This window comes from Gracilinanus agilis, chromosome 3, assembly GCF_016433145.1.
Source record: "Gracilinanus agilis isolate LMUSP501 chromosome 3, AgileGrace, whole genome shotgun sequence".
Taxonomy (NCBI): domain Eukaryota; kingdom Metazoa; phylum Chordata; class Mammalia; order Didelphimorphia; family Didelphidae; genus Gracilinanus; species Gracilinanus agilis.
In genome coordinates, this window is record NC_058132.1 from 8502462 (window position 1) to 8514368 (window position 11907).

General features: G+C 62.2%; 4 protein-coding genes across 5 annotated transcripts in view; 3 read left to right on the forward strand and 1 right to left on the reverse strand.

Moving 5' to 3' along the window:
* Positions 1–418: 418 nt before the first annotated feature.
* On the forward strand, positions 419–1219 carry NTF4 (neurotrophin 4). Its single transcript, XM_044671214.1, has 2 exons — positions 419–468; positions 602–1219. Exon 2 carries the CDS (start codon positions 614–616, stop codon positions 1217–1219), a length of 606 nt encoding a protein of 201 aa, XP_044527149.1. The 5' UTR covers positions 419–468; positions 602–613.
* Positions 1220–2147: 928 nt separating this feature from the next.
* LOC123242885 lies at positions 2148–3839 on the forward strand. Its single transcript, XM_044670997.1, has 5 exons — positions 2148–2585; positions 2711–2911; positions 2995–3156; positions 3240–3367; positions 3511–3839. The coding sequence occupies exons 1-5, from the start codon at positions 2421–2423 to the stop codon at positions 3836–3838; spliced, it is 984 nt and encodes a 327-aa protein (XP_044526932.1). The 5' UTR covers positions 2148–2420; the 3' UTR covers position 3839.
* Positions 3840–4513: 674 nt separating this feature from the next.
* Positions 4514–5382, forward strand: LHB (luteinizing hormone subunit beta). Of its 2 annotated transcripts, XM_044670999.1 has the most exons (3): positions 4514–4550; positions 4791–4961; positions 5051–5382. In XM_044670999.1, exons 1-3 carry the CDS (start codon positions 4536–4538, stop codon positions 5288–5290), a joined length of 426 nt encoding a protein of 141 aa, XP_044526934.1. In that variant the 5' UTR covers positions 4514–4535; the 3' UTR covers positions 5291–5382. The 2 variants fall into 2 exon arrangements, with proteins under 2 accessions (XP_044526934.1, XP_044526933.1); XM_044670998.1 differs by having other exon boundaries at positions 4536–4961.
* An 87-nt stretch (positions 5383–5469) lies between these two features.
* RUVBL2 (RuvB like AAA ATPase 2) overlaps positions 5470–11907 on the reverse strand; it is a 16474-nt gene continuing 10036 nt past the window's right edge. The window contains exons 2-15 of the mRNA XM_044671000.1: positions 11049–11103; positions 9346–9401; positions 9094–9235; positions 8687–8816; positions 8479–8545; positions 8132–8238; positions 7948–8041; positions 7102–7225; positions 6925–7019; positions 6727–6845; positions 6517–6636; positions 5886–6015; positions 5676–5790; positions 5470–5582 (exon numbers count right to left, since the gene is read on the reverse strand). Coding sequence (XP_044526935.1) covers positions 5557–5582; positions 5676–5790; positions 5886–6015; positions 6517–6636; positions 6727–6845; positions 6925–7019; positions 7102–7225; positions 7948–8041; positions 8132–8238; positions 8479–8545; positions 8687–8816; positions 9094–9235; positions 9346–9401; positions 11049–11103 — 1380 coding nt within the window. The 3' untranslated portion in view covers positions 5470–5556. The remainder of the gene's footprint in view (positions 5583–5675; positions 5791–5885; positions 6016–6516; positions 6637–6726; positions 6846–6924; positions 7020–7101; positions 7226–7947; positions 8042–8131; positions 8239–8478; positions 8546–8686; positions 8817–9093; positions 9236–9345; positions 9402–11048; positions 11104–11907) is intronic.

The following is an 11907-nucleotide window of genomic DNA, read 5'->3' on the forward strand; positions in this document are numbered from 1 at the left end:
CAGAGCTCCTCGCCCCCAGTCCTGTCCACTCAGGGACCTCGGCGGCCCCCTCCCCCTCCCCTGCGCCCCCCGAGAACCCAGTCTTCCTGGCCCCCAGCCCCCTCCGCTGTCTGGGAGATGGATGTGCCGTGAGGGACATAATCTTTTCCAGCCCTCGAGCCTCATCCATCAGCCGCCCCCCCTCCCCGACATCTGCTTCCCATCGCGGCCAGGTTCCCGTCACCTGGGAAAGAGCCTGCGCAGAGGGCCCCGGACTGGGGGAAGGGATGCCTGGGTCCTTCGAGGGTCCACGGGGGAGACTCGCTCCCCAGCTTCCTTCCTCTCCCCTCCAGGTGGTCGCCTCCGCCTCCCTCTCCCTCTCCTGGGAGTGATGGCCGGGAGGGGGACCCGGGAGACCCTGACAGGGGCCCCTCAGAGCCCAGGATCTCCCAGGCCAGGGCCCAGGAGGAGGTGGCCCTGAGAAGTCCGGTAAGCCCGAACCCCTCCCTTTCCTCTGTCGTGATGGAAGGGGACCTGCAGATCAGGGGAGTCTGGGGGCGTCGCTGGGGGCAGCGCAGCCCCGCCGTCCTGCCCCTCTGACTGCAGGCCCTTTCTTTCCCAGGCGGTCCCAGCGATGCTTCCGAGGCTCGTCTGGCCCTTCCTCTTTCTTCTCTGGGGCCTCCCTCTCCGTGCGGCCCTCCGGGAGCCCCCCCCCGTACCCCCCTTCCCGGGGCTCGAGTGGGACCTGCTGTCCCCCCGGGTGGCCCTGTCTCGCGGGGCCCCCTCGGGGCCCCCGCTCCTCTTCCTCCTGGAGGCCGCCCCGGTCTCGGTGGTCGCGGCCAACAGGAGCCGGAGCAGGCGGGAGGCGGGCCGTCGGGGCGAGCTGGCTGTGTGTGACGCCGTCAGCAGCTGGGTGACGGACCGCCGCACCGCCGTGGACCTGCGAGGCCGCGAGGTGGAGGTGTTGGGGGAGGTCCCGGCGGCCGGGGGCGGGCCCCTGCGCCAGTACTTCTTCGAGACCCGCTGCAAAGCGGCGGCGAGCTCCGAGGGTCCCGAGGGCGGGCCAGGCTGCCGGGGCGTGGACCGTAGGCATTGGGTGTCCGAGTGCAAAGCCAAGCAGTCGTACGTGCGCGCGCTGACCGCCGACGGCCAGGGCCGAGTGGGCTGGAGGTGGATCCGCATCGACACGGCGTGTGTGTGCACCCTGCTCAGCCGGGCCGCTGCGGGTGGGCGCGCCTAACGCGAGCAGACCGTGGGCACCGGCTTCCCAGGGGAAGACAGAAGACCTGGAAGGGAAAGGGACTTCCCCAAGGTCACACCGCTTGATCTAGGGGCCACCCGGTTGAACTGAGGGCTCCTGTGTGGAGTGACCCGCCGAGGTAAAGTTCTGGGAGCTGGAGGCGCTTAGCCCAGAGAAGACTCCAAAGCACCATGTTCCCAGTACTCCAAGAGCCAAGGCAAGAGGCACAGACTTGGGGTGGAGGGTCCCACACTTGAGGGCGGAACTAGGAACCAGAGGGGGCAGCATCGCCAGCACTCAGAACTGTCCCACCCGGAGCCCTGATGCTTGGAGAGGGAGTGAGTCCCCCGTTCCTGGAAGTGTTCCACAGAGGCTGAGCGGCAGGGACTTCTGCTGAGCAAAGGGAGAGTGACTGGATACTCTCTAAAGTCCCATCCGTCTGGGAAGTTTGAGTGGACAATCAGCTCAGCTCTGGGCCAGGCCGAGGGGGCGAACTGTCCAGAGGGCCATGGGGCAGAGGACTCAAAGGAGGCAGACGCTGAAAGCCGCCGTCTTCATGCCCTCCATCGCCCAGTTTAAGGGGCACTGGATTCTGCCTGGCACGGGGCCAGTCCAGGGCCACAAAGCCCCGAGTGAGTGAGTCCCGGCCCCCATGGGGCTGAGGAAGGGTGGCTGGGGGCGGGGGTCAGGCTGTGCCCTTGGGTGTCTATTTCTCAGGTCCTCTGGGTCTCCCTCGGAGCCCATCTCTGGGCATCTTCGGTGCGCTTCCGAGGGCCCTTGCCTCTTCTGGTCTTCCCACGTGGCCTGGTCCTCTTGCGCGGGGCCCCTGGGAGAATTTCTGTCCCCTCCGGGCCGGCCGCGGGGGCGGCAGCAGCGTCCTGCGCGGGTCTCGGGCTCCCGGCCTGTGCCCCTCGCTCCTGCCCCCAGGTCTTTTTCCCCCTCGTCCTCTCGGGCGGGCTTTGCCCTCGAGGTTTCTTCTCCGCCTCGGGCTGTGCCCGCGGGGACTCTGTGAAGCCTCCCTGCCTTCCTTCTAGGTCCCGTGACTCTCGGCCCTTCTTTCCGCGGACTCAGGCTCGGGCCACCCCACCCCCTGGGCCCCATTGGCCAGTCTAGGCTTCAGGCAGGTTCTGTCGGTCTCCCGGGCAACGGCATCAACAGAGGGGGCGGTGGAGCAGGGAGACCGCAGAGGAGGCCAGAGGCCATGGCCGGCCTCTCTCGGCCCTCGCACTACGGCCCCCTGGGCAGTCCCGTCGAGGGGCCTGGCGGTCGGAGGCCCCCGCGGCCAGACTGGCGACAACTCAGCAGCGGTGTGGGCGTCCCCCCCGGGTCGGGCAGCGTCGCCCCCTTTCCCCCGCCTATAGTGCGGGTGAGCAGGTCCCCCGGCTCCCCGGGGGCCGAGGGCCATGGGAGGGAGGGGATGCGGGGCCGGGGGCGGGCGCCAGGCTCCTCCGCGCCGCCTCAGGCCTCTCCCTCCCCCTCCGCTGCCCCCAGAGCACGGTACCCGAGACCCTCCCGCCAGGGGCTGAGCAAGAATCCTGCCTCCTGGACTTCGATGAGCTCCTCAACCGCTGGGAGACGACGTCGGGCGCAGCGTACGTGCCCAAGACTCACGGGGACATCTACGGGCAGCCCTCGTACCGGCTCACGCCCATGATCGATCGAGCCGTGGGGATCAAGGACCTGGGAGACAAGGTGAGGCGCTGGGGCCCCGGGGCGAGGGCGGGCAGCGCCAGGCCTGGCAGGCTCCAGCAACTGCTTCTCCTCCTCGCCCCCAGATCAAGGCCCGGCCCTTCCGGCGCCCCTTGACCATGGCGTACCAGAAAAGCGAGACGCGGGACAAGTACCAAGGCTGGCCCAATCTGGGCCCCGAAACCATCATGCGGGTGGGCCCGCAGCCCTGGGAGCTGGCCGATCACCACGCCCAGGGGCCCAGCCAGGTGAGGCCCAAGGGACACAGGGGGAGGGCAGCGGGTGGCCGGAGGGAGGGGTGCTGAGTCCGGTGCCCTCCCCTGCCCTCCAGGCCATGATCCCCACCACCAAGAACCCGGTGCTGGCCGGGAAGCCCTTCTACATCTCAGACCAGGGAGTGCTCGACCGCCAGCAGCCCTACATGACCACGACTGCCCGAACCCACCGCCTCTTCACCAAGTGAGCCCCCTGGAGCCCCGGGGGTGGCCGATGGCACTTGGGGAAGGGCTCTGGCACTCTCTAGCCCTGCAGGGTCTGGTCCTCTCCCCTGGGTGGGCTCCGGGGCCCAGGGTCTGATCTGGGCTCCTTCCTTGGTGGAGCAGGAAGCAGCTGGGCATCTGCCGCCTAAAGAGTGTTAAGAAGACCTTGCAGCAGAGCTGCGCGGAGCTCAACAGGCGGTCGGTGAAGCCTCTACCCCGTGCCACGGGCGTCAGCCAGACCCAGTCCAGAGTCCCCCATCGAGGGGCCCTGTCCCTGACCCAGGAGTCCTTCGTGGCCCCCCAGCACCCCATGAGCCTGCCTGACCGCTTCTGCCCGCTGGAAGCTCCCTGGGTGGACCAGAGGCAGGCCATCCCCAGCCTGCAGACCGTGCCCCACGTCTACCGGACCGAAAACTCCCGCTATGGCAGCCTGAAGCCCACCTTCGTCTGAACTCTGCTTGGGGTGCCCGCCCCTGAGGTCACCTCCCCGCCACAGCCCCCCTTACTGGGGCAGAGCCTTCAAGGACACCCCCCCACCCCCCAACCCCGAGGTGCCCCCAGAAGGCCCAGTCCTTCCCTCTGAGGCAGGCCCAGGGGGCCTCACCTCCCATCCTGCCCTGGGCCTGCTCTGACCCCCCCAGAGAGGTGAGGCCCCCAATTAGTGGAAGCACTGGGCAGCCAAGGAAGGCCTGGGCTGAAGACGGATGGCATGCCCAGGGGAGCCAAGGCCCTTCTCCCCCCAACACGACTCCTTTGCTTCCCGGGTGTAGCAGCCGGGCCCTTGCTTCCAAAGCGCATCTTGGGGTGCACACTTCATGGATCGGTTGGTCCTTCCCCCAGGCCCCCCCAAGACAAGAGGTCTGGCTTCTGCTGCTCCCAGGGCTCCCGGTGGCCTTGGCCTTGGGCCAGCCCAGAGAGAATGCTGCGAGGCCTGCCCACACCTCAGGGCTGTTTGGGAACCCCAAAGCCACCTAAAGCCTTGCCCATGCACAAGGCTTTCAGTGACCTCGGCTGGGCCCGCCCCCGCCTGCCCCGGGGATTAGTGTCCAGGTTACCCAGCCAGGAGCAGAGAGCCTGGTGGCCTTGCCGCCCCCACTGCCTGGAACTTATAAGGTGCCTCGGCTGCGGCTGGCGAGGGCCAGCGCAGGATGGAGAGGTACCAGGTCAGAGCCCGGGATCCCGGGAGGCCCAGTGGAGAGGGGCGGTGGAAGGAAGGGCTCCAGGCTCCAGCAGCAGAGCCGAGACACCCAGGAAACCCATGGGGAAGCGGGTGGGAGGGGGCCCCGGCACCAGAAGGGTGGCAGAGGATGGGGTCTGGGAGAAAGGGGGGAGGTATGGGAGCTCCGGAGTGCCTGGATGGGAGGTTGGGGGCCCTGGGGTCTCAGATGCCTGGCTCCCCCCAGGAGCTAACAGTGCTGCTGCTGCTTCTGCTGCTGGAGGGGGGCTCCTGTGGAGCCAGCTCCCTCCGCCCCCTGTGCAGACCAACTAACGCCACCCTGGCTGCGGAGAGCGATGCCTGCCCAGTGTGTGTGACTTTCACCACCACCATCTGTGCTGGCTACTGCCCCAGCATGGTGAGGCTGGGGGCTGGGGGCTGGGGGCTAGGGGCGGGCCTCTCTTCCGGGCAGCCCCATCACCAGGCATCCCTCCCCTCCCCTCCCAGGTGCGGGTGCTGCCAGCCGCATTGCCTCCTGGCCCTCAGCTGGTCTGCACATACAGGGAGCTGACCTTCTCCTCCATCCGGCTGCCTGGATGCCCACCTGGTGTGGACCCCATCTTCTCCTTCCCTGTGGCCCTCAGCTGTGCTTGTGGATCCTGCCGCCTGAGCCACTCGGACTGCGGGGGGCCCCGGGCCCGACCCCACCTGTGCACCCGGCCCCACCTCAGCCTCCGCCTCCTCTAGAGCCCAGGCCCAGCCTCCCCCCCTTCCTTTCCCACATGCCTCTTTTCCACCCTCTTGCTCCCTCTAATCCCCAATAAAGGTTTTTCATCTGGCCTCTGGCGTCCTGTCTGCCTGGATAGCGGTCTAGCTCTCTCCTAGTTCCTGGGGTCCCCCCCAAGACCCAATAACCACAAAGCAGGTTTCCAGAACAATTTTATAGAAAGTCAGTGTCACAACTCGGGTACAAAAGTGGGGCAGGAGCTCGGGGAGTCTGCGTCTGCGGTCGCTCAGGAGGTGTCCATGGTCTCACCCTCTGTGGAACAAGGAGGGGGAAGAGGGGGTCAGCAGGAGGCCCCGGGTAGTGGGAGGCCCCAGGCAGCAGCGCGGAGGAGGAGGGGGCACTCACTTAGCTCATTAAAGAGGAAAGCGTCCTGGTACTCCTTCATGTACTGTGTGGACCGAGATTCATCCAGGAAGAGAGAGTAGACCCGCTTAATGTCGTCCACCTGCACTTCGGTGCCCTGGGGGGAGAGGCCGGGCCATCAGCCTCCTGAGGCTCGGGGAGAGGGGGCAGCTCAGCTCTCACACCAGGGGCCAGCAGGACTCGGGGACCCACCTTGCGCTTCCGGCACACCAGGCTGGCGGCTGTGATGAGCTGAATGGCATACCGAAGAGAGGTTTCCAGGCCGATCCGGGTCAGCACCGTATAAGCATCTTCACTCATCTCCACATCCTCCTCCTCACACCTGCAGAGCCAGCCAGGGCTCAGCTGGGCCCCCACAGGGGCCTCTACAGTCTGGCCCCTGGGTTCCATGCCCCCTTCCTCAGCTAGGAGAATACTCAGTGGCTTGGGTAATAGTCGTGAGCAGGCAGAAGTGGTGGAACCAAGGTCCCTCTCTCCCACGCCAACCAGACACCTTCCAGGACACCATGTGGGTGACTGAGGGCCCAAGGCCCAAGGGAGGCCACATCCTGCGCCAGGAGGGGCACACAAGCAGGAGAAAGGGCAGCCCACAGAAGGGAAACTGGAGCACACTCCCAAGGCCACCTCGGAGGGAGGGGCGCCCAGGGGCCACCCCAGGAACAAGGCCAGGCGTGCCTAAAACACTGTTCTAGTCTGTGACCCTGAGGCTTTTGCTCTCGAGCTGGAGCTTGGCATCACCATGAATCAGCTTCCCCTAAGGTCCTGCCTAGATCTGGCAGCCAAAGGTCTCCTGCCGGGTCCTTCCCAGCCCACCCTCTCTCACCGGATCCGGAGAATCTGTTTTGTGTCCTTCTCACTGTAAGGCGTGGTAGAGACAATGAGCAGCCGATCTAGCAGGTCAATGGGAATGCCGTGGGGACTCTGGTAGCTGGTACCCCGGATTCTGTGGGGAGGAGAGAAACCCCCCTATTCGACTCTCCCCTAGTCCAGGGCTGGCCTCCCCCTCCCCGGGCAGCCCGCTGTGCCCCCTAACCTGGTAATGCCTCGGTTGGTAGCCATAATGAGCACAGGCGCCATGTCACTCTCCAGGGCCCGGTTGAGGAAAGAGAAGCTCTCGATGTCAAGCATGTGAACCTCATCTATGAACAGCACCTGGGGCACAGGGCAGGCAGGGCTCAGTCTGCCCACCAGCAGTCCCTCCATGTGCCCACCCTCAGCTCCCAGGACTCACCCCAGGAATGATCTCAGCCTTGCCTTCCTCTCGCCACTCGGCGACTTTGGCATTGATCTGCTCCCGCACCTCAGACTTGATCTCCCCGGTGTCACCTGTGGAGGGCTTGGGGTGAGCAAGGATGGGCCCCAGGGGCTCCTTGGTCCGCCCCACGCCAGGGCCAGGGAGGACACCCACCTGAGAAGAGTGCCAGGAAGCCCTGGGTGCGGGAGTTGATGACATCAATCTCGTGGAGAGACACCGTATGCACAACCTCCTTTCTCTTCTGAAGCTCCCCATCCGGACACTGAACAAACTTGGTCTGTAGCCAGGAAGATGAGGAGGAAATGCCAGTCAGAGGCAGACACGGGCGGACAGAGGGGCCCAGCCCAAGGCCAAACCTTACTCCTGCCCCAGAGTCCTCAAGGATCCAGGAGGAGAACCTCACGTGGATGGGGGTGGAGAGTTACCCCTCCCTGGCCTGGGGGGTGATGGCGAGAGACATATGCAGGTGAGCTATAGGGGACACCTGCCAGTCAAGGGGCACAGAGGGCTGAAGCAGGCCCTGGGAGCTGTGGGGGCCGGAGAAGAGAGGCAAAGTCCCTGGAGGGCCTGTGGATGGACAAACACATATCAGGCACCCGCTACGTGTCAGGCGCTGGGTTAAACACCAGGCATACACGATAGGCAGCTGTCCCTGCCCTGAAGGAGCACAAGATCCAAGAGGGGAGGCATCGGAGGATCGACAGGGAAGAATTAATGAAGGCAAGGCCTTGGCCTGCCTAAGAGGCGCTGGGGAAGCACAGCTTTGGTGGGGATGAGGAGGGGGGAGTTCCAGGCACATCTGGAGACGGAGGGTCATGCTCATGGAACAGCCAGGAGGCTAGCGGCACTGGATGGCTAAGTACAGGGCTGAAAGGGATGCAAAGGGTGAGAGCCTGGGAAGGGAGGAGGGGCTGGAGATTCCAGAACAAGGCCCAGGGGACAAGGATGGGTTAGCGGGCTAGAGATGGGGACTGGAGGGATTACCCAGAATCATGGTACCTGGGAGCCCATAGCATCATAGTCCCTGGCCCGGGTAAAGGAGCGCCCCAGCTTAGATATCTTGCCCGTGGCCTTGTCGATGGTGATGACATCTCTGGAAAGAAAGAGATGGGGAAGGACTCTGGAGCCTGCTCCCCTGGCCCTTTCCACCTTCACTCCCCCTCCTGGCACGCCCTCTACTCACCCTGCTTGGACCTTTTCCTTGGTGAGGGACTCAATCATTTTTGTGCCCAGATCATAGATGGTCTCCATCTCCGTAGTCTTCAGCGTCAGCTTCCCCACCTTGGAGCCCTGGGAGGAGACAGCATCCTGAGCCCACCCCATCCTCAAAGCTCCTGCCCTGTAAGGAAAAACCTGAGGGACCCCTCCCATCCCCACTTCTCCCCTGCTGGCATCTTCCCTTTAAAACGGTGGGGTGGGGTGGCCTGAATTTGGAGGCCCTTTCGGCTTTGGGGCTCTACAATCATCCAGGACCTCCAATGTTCTGCTGACCCCCCCTTGCATGGCCATCGTCCCCAGGCTGAGACTCACCGTTCCTGTAGCAGGCCGGTCAATCTGGATCTCCACCACTTCCCCTTCAATGATCTCAGTCTCTTCCCTGGAAGGCAGAAGGAGGGAATGGTTGGGAAGGGCTGAGGTAGCCCTTTCCCTCCCTGAGACGGCTGCTCCACCCAGGCCTCAGCACAGGCTGTCCTGGAGATGAAGCGGGCCAGCAGGCCTCAGCCAGGGGCTCACTTACTTTATTCGGACCCCAATGGACCTGCGGAAAGCCTGGGTCAGGGCCTCTGTCTTGCTCATTTCCAAAGAAAAAATCTCGCTGCCAGCAATGGCGGTGAATGGCGTGTCCGGTCCCAGGGCCTGGGCCATACCTCCGAGAAGGGAAGGAGAAAGAACTTGGAACTGCTGCCACTGCCCCTGCTCCCTCCCCAGTTCAGAACCCAGATGCCAGACACAGGCCCCTGTGAGCAGTGAAAAGAGCCAAAGTCTGGGGAGTCACAAGATCCAGGGCCTGCTCAGCCTTGTCTGACTCACTCACTACATGACCTTGGGCAAGTCTTATAACCCTGGGGCCCCACGAAGGCCCTTCCAGCTCTGCCTCCCAACTTCAGGCTCCCCCTCCTCTTGGCCCTGTTCTCTCCCATTTACCCATGGCAATGGCCGTCTTCCCTGTGCCAGGCTGCCCAGCAATGAGCACGGCCCGACCAGCTATCTTCCCCTCCCGGATCATCTCCAGCACCACACCAGCAGCCCGCCGGGCGGCCAGCTGTCCCACCATGCCCTGGGACACCTGCAAGGGGAAAGGAAGGCAGACAATACCCCTGGCACACAAAGGGACCTTCTCAGGACCCCTCCCTACTCAGACCATGGCCATGTCCCCCACTGCCCCTCTTCCTCTACCTGTCTGGGCTCCAGAGCATCATCCAACCCTAAGCCTCGGATGTGGGAGTGAGCACCTGTCGGGCAGAGACAACACACACACTGCTTGAAGACAGAACCCAGCAGCCCCAGCGGGCAGAGGTCATCCACCCCCACACCCCATCCCTCTAATCCATAGACAGGGCTGAGGAGTAAGACACAAAGGTGAAGGAGCATTCTGGGGGACTTAAGAGAAAGAGCGCTGTCCCCATCCACAGAAAGAAGAAAAACATGTGATTGATCATGTAGCTTGATGCGGACATGATTGGGGATGCAGACTCTAAACGATCACCCCAGTACAACTATCAATAATACGGAAATGGGTCCTGATCAATGACACAAGTAAAACTCAGTGGAATTGCTTGTTGGCTATGGGGGTGGGAAAGAACATTATCTTGTAATCATGGAAAAACACCCTTGCCCAATCAATCAATTAATTGGTTAGTTAATTAATTAATTTAAAGAAAAAAGGTGAAGGAGCAGCTAGAGAAGCTGGAGACAGGAGGTCCTAGGTTCAAATTTGGCCTCAGACGTGTCCTAGCTGTGTGATCCGGGGCAAGTCATTTAACCCCCACTGCCTAGCCTTGATCACTCTTCTACCTGGGAACCAAAACACAGCACTGAGTCTAAGACAAAAGGTGAGTATTGAAACATTTTTTAAAAGAAGAAGCTCATTACTGAACAGGATGGGAGCAGGAGAGTGCAGGGTCAGGGAAGGCTTCCTGGGGGTGGTGATCCCAGATGGTGCAGGGGAGGAAAAAGGCAGAGGGCAGGAGCGCACAAAGGCCCTTTGGCCAGAGTTCACAGAGCACCAGAGGGTGTGGAGATTAGCCCCATTACCTGCCCAGCATTCAGCACTCAGTGCTGTTTTCTGGGTCAGCTCCTGGTGGGGAGGGGCAGGCGAGGGATAGTGGAACATGTTGGTGACATGGACCCCAAACCACAGCAAAAGAAACACTTAAAAATGAGACATAGGATGAAAGCTCAGGGTGGCGTCAGCTAACAAAGACCAGGCGTGTAAGGCAAAGAAATCAGGGACAGTGGCCAGATAGCAGGGAGCCCTTTCGGGCTTGTGAGCAGAGGTCAAATATAACCAGATGTGAGCAGCAGGAAAGTTTTCTGTATTCTGGCCCACAAAGGATTGTTAGAGAAATTCTAGATGCATGACCTTGGGCAAGTCACTGAACCTGTTTGTCTCAGTTTGCCCAACTGTAAAACATAAATTATGTTTGTAAAGCAGTCAGAAAATTTTGCAGTTCTTCATCAAATGTAGCTTTTATTATCATTATTAGATCTACTGCCAAGGTTGAGGCAAAAAGGCAGATCTTGGCAGTAAGAGTAGGGACTAGCCTGGAGGGGCTGAGGTGATAACTGAGGCTCAAAACCTGCTCCAAGGATTAGACCAAGTAATGAGTACCCACAGGTGGAAGGAGGGTTGGGCTAAGGAGCAAAATGATAGGTGAGTCAGAGGTGCCAGTGGGCTGTGGAGATGGAGGCAGACCCCTCGGTGCCCCCTGCAGCCGTGAGAGGGCACTGCCACAACCACAGGCAAGGCCCTCAGAAGCCATTCCCTAAAATCGTGTAGGCTTCCAAGGCAGGATGTCTGCATCAGAGACTGGGGGGATCTGAGTCCTCAAGAAGAGGATTTGGGGTGTTCAAGGTCTAAGCTCCCCACCCCCACTCACCAATCCGCTCAATCCGAGTCACATCCCGCACCTCAGGAACCTTGGTGGTCGCTGCCTGGGGCCCAAAAGAGAAGAGTGAAATAATGAGGGTCTCTGAGTTGCCCCCCCAAAGGCCTTTCCCTAAAATGCAGGGGGGGAAGCACTGCCCTGTGAGGCTGGGGAAACCAAGGCAGCACCATCCTCAAGGGGCTTTCTTCTTTCAGGGTGGGAGAGGCTGTAGCCTCAGGGGCACCTGATTTTCAGGCCCTCCTCTCCAAGGAAGCAGTAAACATGGAAGTGGGGACCTCTAGCACAGAGGCCAAACCTCACCCCGGAGTTGCCACTAATAACAATCCGATTCTGGAAATCACGACCTTTTTTACGGAAACAAACGCGCCCACTGAGAGCTGGTGGTCCTTTATATCCGTAGGGCCTTCGACCTGGAGGCTGGCACCTCCTCTAGGGGCTTCCTCCCCCAGCGGACTGTGAGCTCCTCGGGGGGCTCCCCGCCCTCAGCCCAGGAAGTACTTAAGTAACCAAGGCCTTTCCGGGCATTCCCATAAGAGGCAGTAGCACCTTCGCCCATTCTGAAGGGGCCTGGGCCTCTCAGAGGTGGAAGGGGGAGTGGAGGGGGCAATCGGGGCGTAAGGGAACAGCCTGGGCAAAGGCATGCTGGCTGGAAATGCCAGCTGACTCCGGCAGAGCTCTCTGACTCTCCCGCCCCGCCCCCGAGTGTGCGTGGATCTCGCACATGCAAACACGCGCACATACAGACACACACACCTCTCTCTCCATTCCAGACCTGCCCCTTCCCCGGTTGCCCCCCCACTTCTCACACCTGCCCCCGGCCCCCCGCTCCTGGCAGACCCCTACCCCCACC